This window comes from Balaenoptera ricei, chromosome 1, assembly GCF_028023285.1.
Source record: "Balaenoptera ricei isolate mBalRic1 chromosome 1, mBalRic1.hap2, whole genome shotgun sequence".
Lineage (NCBI taxonomy): Eukaryota > Metazoa > Chordata > Mammalia > Artiodactyla > Balaenopteridae > Balaenoptera > Balaenoptera ricei.
The window spans coordinates 152989186-153006696 of record NC_082639.1 but is presented as its reverse complement, the minus strand read 5'-3'; the positions used below and the strand labels follow the sequence as shown (position 1 = coordinate 153006696).

General features: G+C 38.0%; 1 protein-coding gene across 4 annotated transcripts in view; it reads right to left on the bottom strand.

Annotated features, from left to right (window-relative positions):
* Positions 1-3437: 3437 nt before the first annotated feature.
* Positions 3438-17511, bottom strand: part of LPGAT1 (lysophosphatidylglycerol acyltransferase 1) — a 76626-nt gene continuing 62552 nt past the window's right edge. For all 4 annotated transcript variants that reach the window (XM_059938497.1, XM_059938505.1, XM_059938526.1 and 1 more), the window contains 2 exons: positions 10624-10730; positions 3438-8237 (listed from right to left, as the gene is read on the bottom strand). In XM_059938497.1, the coding sequence (XP_059794480.1) occupies positions 8086-8237; positions 10624-10730 (259 nt within the window). In that variant the 3' untranslated portion in view covers positions 3438-8085. The remainder of the gene's footprint in view (positions 8238-10623; positions 10731-17511) is intronic.

Genomic DNA, 17511 nt, shown 5'->3' with positions numbered 1-17511 from the left:
AAACAAAATACATTTCATGTCCATATCCAAAAAGATAAAAAGCATGGATTTCTGACTTTTTAGTGGCTAATTGTTATCTCTGCAACAGCTGAGGGGAACACATATTAAAAAGTTATCTTCTAGGGTTTGGGAACTATTATGTTTATTTTAAAATCGGGGAAAAGGAAATTATAGAAGCTTTTAGGTCCATTACCTCTTTAACAAGCATACCTAATCCTTTAGATTTAACTCTTATTTACTAAAAACAGCAATCCAACCGAGGCAATCTGCTGTTTTGAGGAAAACATTTGAATGGAAATCAAAAGACCTGGCTGTAGTCTCCACAATTCTATTAAGTAGCCATTTGAGGCTACCAGCGATGGACCAAAATTGCACCAGAATGAAATCCACCATCTCAAAACAAGGTGATTTCTAAAGTTCCAGTAGCTCTGAAATTCTAAGGGCTAATGAGTTATGCATCAATCAGTGCCAAAGATAATATAAAGGTTACTCCCAAACAAAACCTCCATTGTTTTAGATGGGTGTCCCTTTGATTAATGTGACTTATATGAATGAGTGATGGATCAACAGATCTAATCCTCTTAAAGTATTTAACTCAAAAAATTTCCAGCTATTGAAATTATGGGCAAACTTGTCGAAGTGAGAGAGCTCTTCTAGACCCATGTAGCGTCCTTTAATTATTCAAATAGCTGAGGAATTTTTTTTTTACTGTGATAACTGGTCTTCAAAGATGGCTCCCAATGAGCCATGCCTTCCGGTGTTCATACCCTTTTGTAGACCCTCCCATATTGCCCTGTGAGTCACTTTAGCCAAAGTGACATTGTGCCAGTCCTGGATCTAAGCCAAAAGAAGTCTTGGTTGCTGCTACTTTTGTGCTTTGAGGGAGCCCCGAACTGCCCATTACTCTCACTGTTCCACACTAAACATATCAGAGTTCAACAGACCCAATACGGGCCCAGATGCCTCATTTCCAATGCCATCCTTTGTCCCTATTAAAAAGTGTACATATCAGGGAAAGAGAAAAAGCCCTATTGTGGGCTCTAGATTCCTTGATTAAAAGAGGCTCCTTGTCACCAATATTGAATTGTCCCTTTGTCTGGCGTCCTGGAGATGCCTAATGGCTGAGAGGCATATTTCTTCTGCTAAGATGGCAAGAGTATCTAAAATGGCAGCTGGGATCCTTTAGCGGTGAGCCCTCAGGAATGGCAGTCTGAAGACAGTTCACATGGAAGTCGACTTCCTTAAGACCACCATGTTTGAATACTCCCTGGGGTCCTCACGTATCAGGGGTGTGTGTACCTGTTTGTAGACAACAGACTTAGGCATTTTCTTTGTCTTTTAACACTCCTGGGTTCCTCTTCCTAGTACTCCAAGCTCTTCTAATCCCCTCCCAACTCCCCCCACTTCTAGGGATCTATTTTCTTTGCCCTTAGCTGTCCATCAGCTGATCCTGATAGAGTGTTAGGTGTTAGTTAACGAATAAAAACTGAAGACCTTTTCAGGGAGTTTTGCACCAAAAACGAAACAAAGGAATGAAGATGCAGCAATTGATATTTTAGGGGAGGTATCCTAGCCAAGTGATTTCTCAATGACACCGCTAAGACAGCTACTATAATCGCAAGGACGGCCCAGTGTTCCCTCTTCAGCAGTGAGAACTTTACCACCATCTCTAGAGTGAATCTCACACCTAAAAGGCAGAAAATATTCCAAGGAGAGGCAACAGAAACTTTCCAGGGGAAAACTCAGGAAGGAGATTTGTGATATGTTCATGATTTCTAGAAAGAAAAAAAAAAAGTTCCAATTTCTTCCTTTGTAAAATGGGTTTACTCACCTAATTAAGAGTATTTTTCTGACTAGGAAAGGAGCCGGTCTCATTTCCAGTGGTTAGCCAACCCTCCTCCCACAATACATTTGTGCGTGTGTTTACATGTGATCTGGGTAACTGATACTTAGTTTAACGTTTCTCAAGCCTCTAACAGTTAAGAACAAGTTTATCCAAGTCCTGAGAGGTAAAAATTTATTGATTTATATTGTATCAGCATGTTATGATATGGTCACACCTGCTCACATGGCTGACTTTTTCTTATAGCCAAAAGAGGAAATGTTTTCCTTTAAAAAATACATTTTTTCAGCAGGAAGAAACATTTTCTAAAAACAAACATTTTCCTATTAAGTGGAAGTTGAAAGCAATGGCTTTTCTTTTTTTCCCAACTCATGAAGAATAGGGCTGGTCAGCAACAGATCTCAGAGTGCTTCATATTTGCTTTCAGGCCTTTGCCCTCAGTCTGTTCTTTGTCTTCCACAGAAACCACACTGGGGAAAAAATTACAGCCTCACCAAAACAGCAGCCTAAATCCAGATAGAAAATGAAGAGGTAGGCTGAACTGTAACTCTTTAACTTATTTGGTAGATTGTGTAAGACATTTAAATACATTTAAAATTTTCAGTGGGATCAAACATACTGTCCAAAAAAATACCTAAACAATAAATGTTTTCAGTACTCAAAACAAAATCTTAGAGATGCCTGTTATCAGTTTACTTAGTTTTGAGAAATGAAAGCAAAGAACCAAATTTAGAAATATGCAAGCTTCCCATGCACTTCAGGAAAGATTTGCTGTTGTCAAATTCTTCAAATCAAAAGCATGCTCTGTAAGACAGATATTAATGCTTTCCCACTCTTTTAAAGGGTCAGTGATAGGAATTTCCTGAGAGCAGTGAGCTTACTCAACACTATCAGTTAAATTTAAAAAAAAAGCACAGGGCAGTGGTGTGCCAGAGACAGCCCCTACTGGCTCCCTACAGCTGATTGTTAAATTTTAGAGTTTTGCCAGCAGTTGCTAAACAGTTGTTATTAAAATTAAATTATATAAGCTTACAATGAGTGCTGAAGCTAAAAGTGGTTCACTTTAATGAGTATAATTTGTACAAGAAATAGTTTAACAGATCATGTATCAGACTGAATGCCAATAAATTTGAGAAATAAGTGGATTACGATGTAATTCCATTATTTAAATCATGGTTGAATTGCGATCATAGATTGGCTACAAGAGTTCAGCAAAAATCAATTAAAGTATCCTGGGAGAATCAACTGGCTATATGGGATTTACAATAAAGTATATTTTATTATTATTTGTTAACTGTGTTTATATGTCCTTGCTATCAGCAAAATTTTAACAAACATATGTACACTTGAATACAGAATTTTTTTTCTAGGAGAGCAGTCTATTCAACATTTACCAGTATACCACTGGATGGGGAAAGTGGGAAGGAGTGGGGGAAATAGTTTAAAACCAAAGGAGGAAGTACAATGTTTTTTCATGGATTTTCAGTTTGCCCTCAGCATCCAACTGCCATGATACACGTCCACAGATGTTAATGCCTAAATATCTCCAGTAAAATACAACCACCCCATCCCCACTACTAAGAATTAAAAGCACTTTACTTGAAAAAAATCAACTTTATTTTTTCTAGGTTAAAAAAAATAGAACCAGCTATTAATTTTTGTTGAGAAAATGCTTCTTTTGGTGTTCACATCTAAATTTCTGAAAAGGTGATCTGGTTACGAAAATAATCCCAAATGCATTCATAAACCAGATCCACATGTGACCAGCCCTTTACAAAATTTAATTACAGTTGCCACAGCCTTTACATTCATTCTTATCATATATTACAACATGCAGATACACAAAGAAAGACAGGTCAACAAGCTGAAGTAAACATTATGGCATCAGGAAAATGAAAGTCCACCTGTATAAAATAAATACAACTTTGTAATAACTGTAAAGACAATGAAAGCACTTAATACAACAATGGCAATTCAATGTACAACTGTTTCATTACCCAATCATGAAATGAGTTACTGTAAAATGCATAGACTCCTTACATGTAAAGAATTTGTGCATCACAGTCATGTGTTCAACAGTTTTACACAATAAAAATAAAGCCATTCAAAATATGTGTGCATACCTCGCAACTAGATTACACTTAAAACTTTTTTTTGCTCTTTTAACTGTTTTAAAAAAATATTAAATGTAAAAATCCTCAAATGGAAATTTGCAGAAAAACCCTTATTTTATTTTCCATATGGCTACAGTCACCCTCCCCCAACAGTCCAGCACCCTCAGCTTATCCCCAGGGTCCAGTTCCTAATTGTTGGGTATCAATGCAAAATGATTACAATAAAGCACCAACCAGTGACTGTTCCAGAGAACACCTGGCCCCTTTGTGACTGAGAAATGTCCAATTTAGGTGGTTTTGGTCCCAAACGTATTAGTCTCTACTGCCTCATAAAGTGAACCAGTATACTTGCTGCCCAGGGTGGCTTTGACTTTGCCTTTCATGTTAACAGATGTAAGATTCACTGTACTACATTGCAAAAAAATAAAGAAGAACCATTTTTATCCATCCTTTGTGGACCAGCGCTGACATGCTCATAATGGTAACTCTGGAAGGAAGTCCTATGTAATGAAGGAAATAACTGACTCTTCCTATTCAGCAATACAAATAAAATTTTCTTAAATATAAAAAGAATCCAATAAGGCTATCCAGGATTAACTTTCTACGATTATAACCAGGTCCCAATAGTTCAGAACAGTCTGTAGGGAAGTGATTGTCAAGAAACGTTACTAAGACAAATCCACCAGAAGTGAGTAACATGAGCAAAGAATGAGAGGCATTCTTAACACCGATGCAAACACTATTAACACTACAGGGATGTTCCGAGGTTTACATTTGGTGATTTAACATTTCATTTTCACAAAAAGGCTCGCGAAAAATTACAATACCGCCAACTCTTGATTATTCCTTTTCTAGCCCATGGATTATTTAGGCTTTTGTGTTTCCTCTTCCTGAAGCTGTCTTTCCAAATCTTTTCACTACTCATTAACAGTCATAAATATATAGGCAATAGAAACTAATAAACTCAAATCATTTTTTAAAATTAATATGCATCCCTAGAAGAAAAAAAGTTTGATGATAATAAAAACTCAAACACCTAAATACAATTAGATTTTTGGCTTACTATGACTTATTACTGGATTAACTATCCAGTAACCTCTACTTCTTTTACTGTGGAAAATTAAGGGTTGGTTGTAATATTAACAACTACTTAATAACATGACAGACCTGAACTCATAGCTAGCTTTAAAAAAAAATCTGCTATTTAGATTCTCAACTCGTTTGCCCACCCAAAACATCATTTTCCATTCTGTAATTTTTCTTTACCTTCTACTGGCATATACGTTTCTCCACAATATCTGTATATTTCAACACCAATGACAGTTTCTGAAGTTAAGCATGAACTGCTGGGGTGGTCACTTCTGTAGTCACTGCGCCTGCCCGTGGCCAAGCAGATGCTCCCCTCACTGCAGCTCATTGAGACCAGGGTCCAGCAGGGAGTTCTCAACCCTCTCTGCTGTGTGAATCTAGACAGATCAGCTGAGACCAAGAAGTGCTGAGATTCTACAAGCTACAGGCATAAAACTGGCACAGTTTTATTTTCTTTCCCCTTGACAAAATGTATATTTTCTAAACGTCCTTTGATCTCACTTTGAAAAGAAAATACAAATTAGGACTTTTAATTCAGTTCTGTACAGTGGCATATTGCTGCTTCCCTGATTGCCATATAAAAACATGGATTCTCTCTTTACATTCCCTAGTACAAGCAGGAGAACTCCAGTTACTGATAAGGAAAGCACTATCAATGCTCTCAAACATTTTGCCAACAGAAGAGAGAGAACATGTTGATAAAGAATCAAAGAGGGATAGGGCAGATCAAATACACATCTATTTACAACTCACAGATCTATTTTCAAAAGTTAACTCACAAATCTATTGGTATTTGTCACTCTACAGACTGTTGAAATGACTGCGCTTGAAAAGTAAAGCATCTTACGTAATAGTCTGTTTAACATATACAGTATATTAAACAATACCACGTTCCTTTGGAGCACAGTGATGGCAAAAGTGGCCCTAAATCACATTTATATATGCATGTATGCATTCCTCTCTCTTTTTTTTTTTGGATGGGAGAACTGGCCACGCTATCTGTGGCTTGCTTAGCAATGAGGAAAAGGTCTATTGGCTAGGACTGTGCATGCCATACTCGACAGTGAGCAACTTATCCCCCAGATGGCTGACTAATCTCTCAAATGAACAATTTCGATTCATCTTGTCAAGTAGTGTTTGCTGGGCCTCAAACAGAAGCATCTTTAAGCTTCTTTCCGTCTTCCTATCATTATCTATACCTCTATATTGAGATTGGCTTCACCTATTCACTGTCACTGTAAAACACATAAGGAAATGCTTAGATTTCCAAAAAACTGCATTTTATAACAACCATTACCAAACCAAACACATTAACACTGTCTTCTGCATTTCACCAGTAGTAGTCTGATATTCAATGAGGTATTTCAGGTAACACATCATTCTATTTCACATAGGCGTTGAATTAACCCTAAAGATGAAGCTGCTGTGGGCTTTGGTTTGGTGTTGCTTTGCCTTTCCCACATAACTGGGAGAAAATTCACATCTTTTCAGTTTTTTTGGTTTATTGAAAAATAGGTAACACTAGCGTTTACTTTTATTTTCTGGCTACTTCTCAAAATTGTCATTTGTACGATTAGTGGCGATAGGGGAACCTACAATGCACACATCACAGATAACTACCACTGACTCACTAGGATCTAAATAGTTTTATAGTCCCAAGCCAAAAAATAGCCTCTCTCTCAACAGTGGGGGTGCAGGTGATGGGCTGATGGCATGCCAGCACTTTTTGAGAAGTGTTTGGTTCTACTATGAGGTCAATCACATGAACATAGTGACAAATTAAAGAAAAAGAAGTTTTCTAGAAATAGAAACTTGACTTTATCCTTTCCAAAAGCAATGGGAAGAGACTGAGAAGCCTTTTTGCTGGTCTCTCTCCTGGTTACACCACTCTGACATGGGCAGCTCCTTGATGTGCTAAGGGAACACAGGTTCCGGGGGTGCCACGTGAGAACTTGTCACCACTTGAAGCCAGTGCCTGGCTTATCTCTTATTTTTCTAATAAACTAGTCTATTTCACCTTAAATTTATCATTCAAATTTCTTACCTTAACTTGTTTCAACCATCCCCATATGCATTTAATGCTAATATGCAAAATGGAGAAAAAAAAAAAAAAAGGCTCTGAGCGGGACGGAAGCCTCGGTGTGGCTGGTGCCCAATGCAGGCAGCGCTGGAGAGCGCCTGCACACAGAGCCACGTGCAGACAGGCAGCCTCTCAGAAACCCCACTCGCTGATTATGCTTATGTTTGTTTTTAGGTTATAGTACTAATCCTTTGCTATATATGCATCTGATAAAAGTGCATTTTGTAAAAGACAATCATCAACCTATGATATGCCTTCTATACAAGAAGATAAATCAAGTGACCCACCCCTCATACAAGGGGAAGCACTAGTGCATGTAAACACAGCATTGGACTGAGCTGGTCTTTCTGAAGAACACATTCTAGTACCAGAAGATGTCCAGTGGACACTGCTTTGCCCCCCAGAGCATGCTTGACACTGAACTTCATGTAGCTGTGGAGGACCGGAGTGTCGCTGCGAACAACAGGGAAAGAGTTCTTCAGAAGGTGCCGACCAGCTCCCCTCGAGGTTACCAGTAACACAGCAAGAGTTGGTGGATATGAGGGCGCTCTACAGCACTGCCTGACAGAGACTACTAGCTAAAAGGAACGGATGCGTACAGCATTCTGAGCTTGAACTAGATTAACAGGTATATCTGGTGGCAACAGAATTTGTCTCAGAGAGTCTTCTAGGATGATTTTATGATTTCCTCTTCTCCAAAAGTGATGTTTGCTTAAATGTGTGGTGGAGTGTATCTTTTTAAAACATGAAAAGTCCTTAAAACATATTTGCAGGTCGTTATATTATTGATCCTCATTTTAGTAGAGTTTTAAAATATCCCAAAGGGGGATAAATATTAATCCATCCATTGAATTTCCTTTTCTTTTCTTTTTTTTATATTCTGATTTGTACATGTAAAACAATGCACGCTTATGAAAGTCCAAGCTCCTGTGGTGACCTTGACAAGTCCAAGTCAATTCCTAAAACAGGCAATGGTAAAAATACTGAAAGACGTTGTACCACATATAGCCTGACAAAAATGCAAAAGACTGTATGAGAAATATCCACGTGTTGCTGAGCGTCATTTCCCTGGAAACAGCTTCCTCCTGGCCCTTGGGAGGTGGAAAAGCCCCTAAAAGACAAGATAGAAATAATTTGTTTTACTGTGGTGGTAGGTGTCCTAGAATAAAAGTTGAACATTAGTTTAACTAGAGTTTTTTGTTCTTGTTTTTTTTAAAGCATCTTCTGTGACTTCTTGGTGCTCTTAAAGAGAGATATCATTTGAAATACAATTTTCAAACCGCTAAGCCTTTTCCTGCCTCTGAGTCTTTGCCTTTATTCTCTGGCTGGTACGCTCCTCCTCCACCTCAGTGAATGGCAGGCTCCTTGCATTCTTCCAATATCAGAAAAAGACCATCCATCTAGTCTCCCCTTCCCCGCCAGTCACTCTTATCTCTGTGTTTATTTCCTTCTTGGCACTTTCCACAATCTGTATTGATTCCAATCTACCTTTTCTTTTTTCTACAGACTGGTTTACTCTCTGTCTCCCGCTGGAATATAAACTGCATGACAGAAGGCACTATGGCTGCGTTGTTTTCCACTGCATCCCTATAGATTTCCACAATGGCCAGGACACAGGATGTGTGACTCAATTAGATAATTTCCAGGGAATTCCCTGGTGGTCCAGTGGTTAGGACTCTGTGCCCTCAGTGCCAAGGGCCTGGGTTCAATCCCTGGTCGGGGAACTAAGATCCTGTAAGCCGCGTGGCGAGGCCAATAAAAAAGAAAAAATTTCCAGAATACCATAATTTATACTAATTCTTCTATTTACAAATTAAATGTTTTTGCCACAAAAGGGGTTGTAAATTACTGATTATTTTCAAAAGGTAATATGGTTTATGGAATATGTCTTAATAATAAAAAGGAGAAACACAAAGTAAACAGATGTCTTTAAATTCTCTTCTGGAAAGGAAGGCTAGACCACTTTGGAGCAATATTACCTAAGGTCATCCTGAAAACACGCTTCAGCATTTCAAATAGTCTTTGTCCTTGCTGATAATCCCCTAGGATAAGCTGATTCAAGAGAGGATTTGCTTCTCACAAACAATTTACAGAGAACGCTTTTAAGTTTCAAGGTCTGTTATACAAATAGCATTCTTAAAAAGAGTTTCTATTATTGTTGCTACTATTTAGGCCAAATATCATAAAGAGATTGAGTTTGAAAAAGAAAACAGATCTTGCTGGCCTTTTAGCCTTCTTAGATATCCATCCTATTTCATCTTGAAAGAAATTTCTAGAGTAAGACCAAGGAATGCACACAGCAGAGAGAGGCATCTTGTTCAACTAGTCTTACTAGGAATTCTAATGGCATACACAATGTCCTACTCCTGTCATATTAATATGCACTACTCCAAAGCCCCAGGGTCGGAAAGTTGAGGAATGAATCCTATTGAGGACAAAGTGAAACAACCCTAACATAAAGAAAAAAGCCTTAAAGGTAATTAACAGTATCAGTCTTTCCTTATTAGTATTAGACCTTCAATAGTCTGAGTCAATATCTACTTTAATTCTGTACCAAAAAAGTCTAGGTGGGAAGAAAATTGGGCCTCTACTAATCTAAAACCCCATGGCTATTCTCAGGCCCGGGACAACTTTCTCTTCATCTTTTTATCCCTATTGCAGGGTCTAGAAAATAGACCTACGGCACAGCTAACTGTGAAAGCACTTTGGTATGCCTGGTGTTCTACCAATGTTATTTCCTTCTTTCGTAACTTCCTGTTTTTCCTCCCTCTCCCCTCCCTGCCTCCTAGGTCTTTTTCACTCATTGTAGTTGTCACAGAACGTAGAGAATATTGAGTATAGAAAAGGGATCTTAGGGTAAATGTCTCCCTAGGAGAAAAATGTAATAAGGTTATATCCATGAAAACTTAACATGTAAACTTTATCCCTCCATGTAAAGAAAAGAATAAAGCACGTGAAAATGCAGTTATTTATTTATTTATTTATTTGGCCACACGACATGTGGGATCTTAGTTCCCCAACCAGGGATTGAACTCATGCCCCCTGCAGTAGAATTATGGAGTCTTAACTCCTGGACCACCAGGGAAGTCCCTGAAAATGCAGTCAAAAGTGATCTGAAACAACTGTATGGTGACGGTATCAGTCAAACAATCAAGTACAATGCCAACACATGAATGATATCTGCTATTTCATAAGACAGACCATATAATCGTAAATGTATGCTGGCCGTCTTCCAGACTGTGTACTCTCTTAAACTAGATCCATTTATACAATGGATACTCACCATTTGATCTTTCCACACTGGCTGATGAAGTAAGAGCCTGAATAAATTTCACATAAATTTGTCTTTATAAAAATTCTAAGCTGAAATTCTTAAATAGAGAAATACTGTGATTCCTTTAGGGTATCTGAAGAATCGAAAAATGGTTATCTCCCCTAAAGTACATCTTTGAAACTATCAGTAACATCAGGAACATGTATAATAGGACTCTGTGTACCTGTTTCATAAAAATGCGATAAGAGGTCCTCTTTTTCAATAAAACGCTGATAGAGCCAGTCAGCAAGGTTATCTGTCTCCAGGGGTATATCTTTAATTGGAAAGATCCTATCAAGAGTCAGAAAAAAAAGCAGAAACTACTTTAATTCAGAGGTCAAAATCATTCAGAACCACAACTTAGCTTTAGATTATCCTATATCTACAAAGAATTATTGAGAAATACCTCTCTCCCCATGTTTGTAGGTTTAAGTAGGAATGGTTTTTGGAACAGGTGAAGTTTTAAAATGCAGTTTCTTTAGAACACATTTAGAGTACTCAGACGCTAGGCCAAATAATGCATCTTGGCAATGTTCCTTTGGTGGGAATGCCTATGAACCAGACAGAATCTGCCTAAATTGGTGTCTGTTTGTTGATCATATCAGAGATACTGGTTTCATGAGCAGGGCCAACTCTTACTGACTGGGCGTGGTTGCTGGTAAATGATTCTGAAGAATCTGTGTCTGTGTCCTTACTCAACAGGAAATGGGCTGGGATGATCAGTGATATATATCCATTGCAAGTGAGAACAGAACAGTGGCAGCATGAGTAAGTATGATACTAGAATTGACCTTGAAAAGGCGTTTCTTTTCTTTTTTGTTTTCCAATTTTGAGGGGGAGGTGTTCTTTATTTTTTTTCTTCATCATAGGTATAAAGGTACAGTTTAAAAAATCTGCAAAAGATTTGTTTGTATGAAAAAATGCAACCCACCTCCTCTGCCCTTTGTTTCTCCCCCCACAGAGGAATCGATTTTTACCTCTTGGTATTCATCGCCATATTTCTTCTTCAGTTTTAGGGCTTATCTACTGACTATCGAAGATGAGGACTAAGCTCCTTCCTCTTCCTGTTCCCACCACACATGTACATCCTTCCCATCTTCCCAATGCACTTGTATGGTCATTTTAATTATCACAATATTTGATGTTTACACTATTATAATCATGTAAATATATTCAAAGGTAAGCCATGTAGTAAATCATGGCTACTTTTCCTTTCCTCCCCAATTTTTGTTCTCCCTAGATTGAGCAGTTGCATTGTTTTCTATGTATACATAACCAATTCAACCACAAACTCTGGACCAATTGTCTAAAATCAATTCTCTAGATCTATCCTTTAAAGGGCCAGATAGAAAATATTCAGACTTTGCAGGCTATTAAGATCTCTGTTGCAACTACTCTACTCTGCTTTGCAGTGTGAAGGCAGCCACAAACAAGGTATAAATAAATTAGCGTAGCTGTGTTCAAATAAAATTTTATTTAAAAGCCAGGCAGTGGGCCAGATCAACCTGTGGTCTAGATCTCCTCCCAGGCTATTCACATACATCAGAAATCCTTTCAATCTCACCCTCCTGAGGAAACTTCACCCAGATTCTGGATTTGCTGCCTGTAGTTTTCATCCTGCAAAGGCCCTTCACCATCATCCTGGGGATTCTCTGTACTCCTGAAGTGGATTTAATGTTTCCTACATCTCATGACTTCCTTTTTCTGTATTTCTTCCACATTTTGATGGAGTACATCCTCCAGCAGTTTCTTGAGACAAGGTACTTGAAATCTTGCATTTCTGCCGATGTCTTTTTTTCTGTCCTCATACCTGGTTGATAATGTGACTAGATATAGGATTCAGGGTTGGAATTCATTTTCTTCCATCTCTGTTTTTTTGTCCTCCTTTCTGAGAAATTTCTTATTTAATTTCAAACTTTTTACTGAGTTTCTTTTTTTTAAATCATACTTTTAGTTTCTAAGAGCTCTCTGAGTGTTCCTTTTTTTATAAAATGCTATTACTGTTGCAATATCTTATCTCTACGAGAATCTTATTTCTATGAGAATTATAATGGGAATTTAAAACATTCACAAAAGTAAAGAAAAAGGTTAATGAGCTCCCATGTACTATTAGTACTTTTGGAAGCTGTACTTTCCCTTTACAGTCTCTGTTCCTCCAAGTGACCTTCTTATGTTTGGTTTAGTCTCCATCTTTCACAATAGAGGCCGATTAGATTCCCAGTTATCTGGGGATTCTTTGTTGCCCACTCACATTTACAGATGTGGGACTAAACAGCTAACTGAAAGTTCTCTGCCTGTGAGTGGAGTTTGTTGACTGTGATCTTCCCTGAGGATTATCTGGCTGGGCCATTTAAATTGGTCTTTCCTCTTGAACTCACTATTTACTCATAGAAAGATCCTCGAATTTCCTGCCTAGAGAGGAAAGCTCTCGTTGCTAGCTTTCTGGTGGCAGAGTGAGATGCCAGGGCTGGGAGTCTCAACCATGTTATTTTCATTACGGGACTTCTGCCTCAACTGCACCTGGTGTTCCTGAGTCCAAAGAGCCTCTGTTTCCCTCCAGAGCAGACCTCCACTATTTGCCAGGGTAGGGAAAAAATAAGCACCCAGCAATGCGGTATAGGGTTGGGGTTCTGGGGATCTGAGTTCTCCTTAAACAGATTTCAACTAGTCTTCCCAGGTTTAGCAACTTTCCACCTCGTTTCCACAGGTACTGATGCTGGCAGTTTTTCACACTTTTGGCTTGTCAAGGGAGGTAGTAGATTCAACTCAGGTCTACTTTCGTGCTCTTCCAAAATCCCAGGAAAGTAACACTAAAGAGGTTTTTTAAGGTGTAAACCCACAAAGATGGGGCAAACAGTAGGAAGGACAACAGCAACAAAACTTGGGATGTTGGAAAACAGAGCAGTAAATAAGGTAACAGAATCCTAAGCCAGCTTTACCCATATTAGTGTGTGTGTGTGTGTGTGTGTGTGTGTGTGTGTGTGTATCCTTCTATACCACTGAGGCAAAAATGAAGCCAGCTTCAAGCCAGCCACATAAAAGTAAAAGGATAAATAGTTGTTACCGAGTATTACGAAGAAGAATTCCTGACAGAGTTCCTTTAATATCAATATTGATACAATCAGAGGAGTAGAGACAAAGGGTTAAAATTTCAAATGAGGAAGAGTCCCTGGGCTATTTAAACAGGCTTGTTTTCCCATCTCTTCAAAGGATAACTTCTATCCTTTGAATTATAAGAAATCCTCAAATTAGAAATAATAGTCCAAGAATTTTATTGTCTCCTCTTTCTGCTCTCCCCATTTAAACTGAGAATGAGGGCTCCTACCGGGAAAGTTACCAAGGATACACAAGATCCTAAGGGTGCTTGGACAGGCTACTTCACCTGCAGTGTACACGAAATCCTGCAGCATTTAGCCATTAGGCAAACATATTTCTATGGAAAAATGTCCTCAGTGTTCACCACATAATGCTAAGCTCACATCTCACCCTGCTGTATCTTTGCTCCTCAGCTACAAAAGGCCTAACTCCCTGTCTCAAGCCACTATCTCCACTTAAAGTGAGTTTTTAAAAGGGAGATGATTAAAAACAAAAGTCAGTTTTGTGAAGCTGGTTTTCCTAACTCCTTTCCTGCCCTAAAAAATCTCTTCAGGTACCTGGTTGCATGAAACAGTGATGCATAGGTAAAGACTGAATGTCTCTATCAACCAAACAATTTTATAACCTTAATTTGCAGGTAGGAAGATGAATTAATGCAAACAATGACGATTTTGTTTTTACCTTTTCTGTATTTACACTTTCAATTTCTTTTTCTTATCCCATTGCCTAAGACCTCTAGTACAATGTTGAATAGAAGTGGTGATAATGAGCACCCTGCCTTTCATTTTTGATCTTTCAGGGGGAAACATTCAACAGTTTACCATTAAGTATATTTGCTGTAGATTTCTTTGGTAGATACCATTAATCAGGTTAAAGAAATTCCCTTCTGTTCCCAATTTGCTAAGAGTTTTCTTTTTATCATGAATAAGAGTTGCATTTTATCAAGTTTTTCCATCTACCGAAATGCTTATATAATTTCTCCCTTTATTCTGTTAATGTGATTAATTAAAGGAACTGATTTTGAATGTTAAACCAAACTTTCATTCCTGGAATATATGCTCTCAGTATATAATATGATGCATTTTAAATATTTTGCTGGGTTAGTCTTATATCTATAATCATGTAAGAGATTTGCCTATAAATTTTCCTTTCTTATAATATCCCTGGTGCAGGTTTTGGTATCCCAGTTATGCTGGTCTCATAAAACAAGCTAGGAAGTATTCCCTCTTTTTGATGCTCTGAAATAACTGCACTTAATGTCCTTTAATTTTTCTTTTTAATGACTATAGGATCTGAGGTAATGTCCCCTTTTTCGTTCCTATATCAGTAACACGGACCTTTTTTTTTTCCTTGATCAGCCTTGCCAGGAGTTGATCAAGTTTACAGTGTTTTCAAAAAACCAATTATTTTTGGTGTCATTATTCTTTCTATTGTATGTATTCTATTTCAGTAAATTCTCCTTTATTATCCCCTGTCTTCTACTATCTTTGGGTTGCATTTACTTTTCTTTTTCTAACTTCTTGAGATAGATATTTAGATCGCTGATTTTCAGTTTTCTTCTTTTCTAATGGAAGTTTTTAAGGCTATAAATTTTCCTCTAAACACAGATTAAGGTGTATCCCATACATTTTTATAGATCATATATTCATTATCATTCTGTTAAAAATATTTTCTAATTTCATTGCAATCTCTTAATACATGGTAAACATTAAATTCCTCTACTCACTATTGATGGGCAGTTTCTCATCTTTTGTTATTATAAACAATGTTACAATGAATAACACTGTGCAAATGTCCATTCATATGTGTATATCTATAGGATAAAATTCCAGAAGTGAAACTGCTAAGTCAAAGGCTAAATGTATAAGTAATTTTGAAAGATGTTGCTACACTGTCTTCATAAAGATTATACCAATTTATACTAGAAATTTATGAGAATGCCTCTCACAGAAAGATTTTTAAACTGGAGAATAACAAAATCAGAAGGTTCTGATTTAGGTATAGAAGATGGCTAGCAGTGTTTCACAACTGGGATATGCCAATTTGGGGACACATTCTTTGGAATCCATCCATGAGCTCTCTTTAAGAAAATAGATATCTTATGTTTTCATTTTAATACTAACCTTAATAAAAATATTCTGAATCATATAGATAAACATGTGAGTAAGTACTGCCATGTGACTTTGGTGCCTATGTTTATAGTCATTTTGGCACAATGCAGTACTACTTTAAAGGGCCAGAGAAGTTAACGGGGGGCATACTTAAGAGCAAAATCTATTCTTTTTTTTTTTTTTTTTTTTTTTTTTTTTTTCAACTCCCTACCACTGTGGTTCTGTTGTCATTCCTGAGTTTGTGGCACATGGTTAGTACTTTTTTTTTTTTTTTTTTTTTTTTTTAATTTTATAGCTACTTTATTTATTTATTTATTTTTGGCTGTGTTGGGTCTTCAGTTCGTGCGAGGGCTTTCTCTAGTTGCGGCAAGCGGGGGCCACTCTTCATCGCGGTGCGCGGGCCTCTCACTATCGCGGCCCCTCCCGTTGCGGGGCACAGGCTCCAGATGCGCAGGCTCAGTTGTGGCTCACGGGCCCAGCTGCTCCGTGGCATGTGGGATCTTCCCAGACCAGGGCTCGAACCCGTGTCCCCTGCATTAGCAGGCAGATTCTTAACCACTGCGCCACCAGGGAAGCCCGCAAAATCTATTCTTTCACCACTTAAAAGTCACCTCTCCCTGTGATCTTTAACATCCATTAAAATAAAATGAGAGGAGTTCTGCTTCTTGTAATTGTAGAGTAGTTCATAGGTAACAGTTATAAATTCTGGACAAAATGCAAAAAGTAATTAGTGGAAGGCACTGGAGAGTGACTGAAGGCAGGCAGATATTGGAGGAGAGTCAACACTTGGCAGACAGCAATGGCACTGGTTTTCCAGTTTTTATAGCTTTTAACCTGAGAATAGTTCCCAGTTATAGTGCCATGCAGGGAGTTAAAACCTATGTAAGTCTTACTGGTTGAAGAATCAGAGGACAGAGATTAGGGTGACCGTAGCAGTTGTAAAGGGAAGAATCCCAGAAAGAAGTAAGCACTGAGTGGGAGCCACGACTTCTGAGTATAATCCCCACTCAGATCTCTGGGTAACCCCTGAACTATGTATGTATGAGGCAGACTCCAGCAGAATAAAGCCAGCACAGTTCTGGGCACAAGGGAGATGCCCAGAGCTATGCAGGAAATATAACTATTCAGGAAATTTAATCATTTGTTTCTTTTTCTTTTTTCCAAATTAAATGTCCTTAATATTTGGATTTTTAGGAAAGTCAGTTAACATCATCCTGATAGTAGAGGAATGTTTTGTTTGTTTGTTTCTTCCATGGAAGTGGTTTTTTTTTTCTTTTAATTGTAGTATAGTTGATTTGGGGAATGTTTTAAAATTAAAAATTAACAATTTAAACTTAAAAATCAAATTTTATTTTTTAAATGAATGGTATTACAAATTACTGACTTTTTACTTTTAGATAATTTAATACTGTCTTAACACAGTTTTGTAATATAAGTAGTGCTCTTTAAACTATTCACCTCTACCACACCAGGTACAGTCAAATGGTTTGGGAAATTATTTGTATTACTTTTTAGCCTCTAAAAATATACTATTTCTGTAAATATAAAAGCAGGTCTAATCAACCTAAGGATAACTAAGCAAGAGCCATAGAGATAACGAATATCCTTGGGCTTCCTTGGTGGCACAGTGGTTAAGAATCCACCTGCCAATGCAGGGGACACGGGTTCGAGCCCTGGTCCGGGAAGATCCCACATGCCGTGGAGCAACTAAGCCCGTGCGCCACAACTACTGAGCCTGCGCTCTAGAGCCTGCGAGCCACAACTACTGAGCCTGCGTGCCACAACTACTGAAGCCCATGCGCCTAGAGACCGTGCTCCCAACTAGAGAAGCCACGGCAATGAGAAGCCCGTGCACCACAACGAAG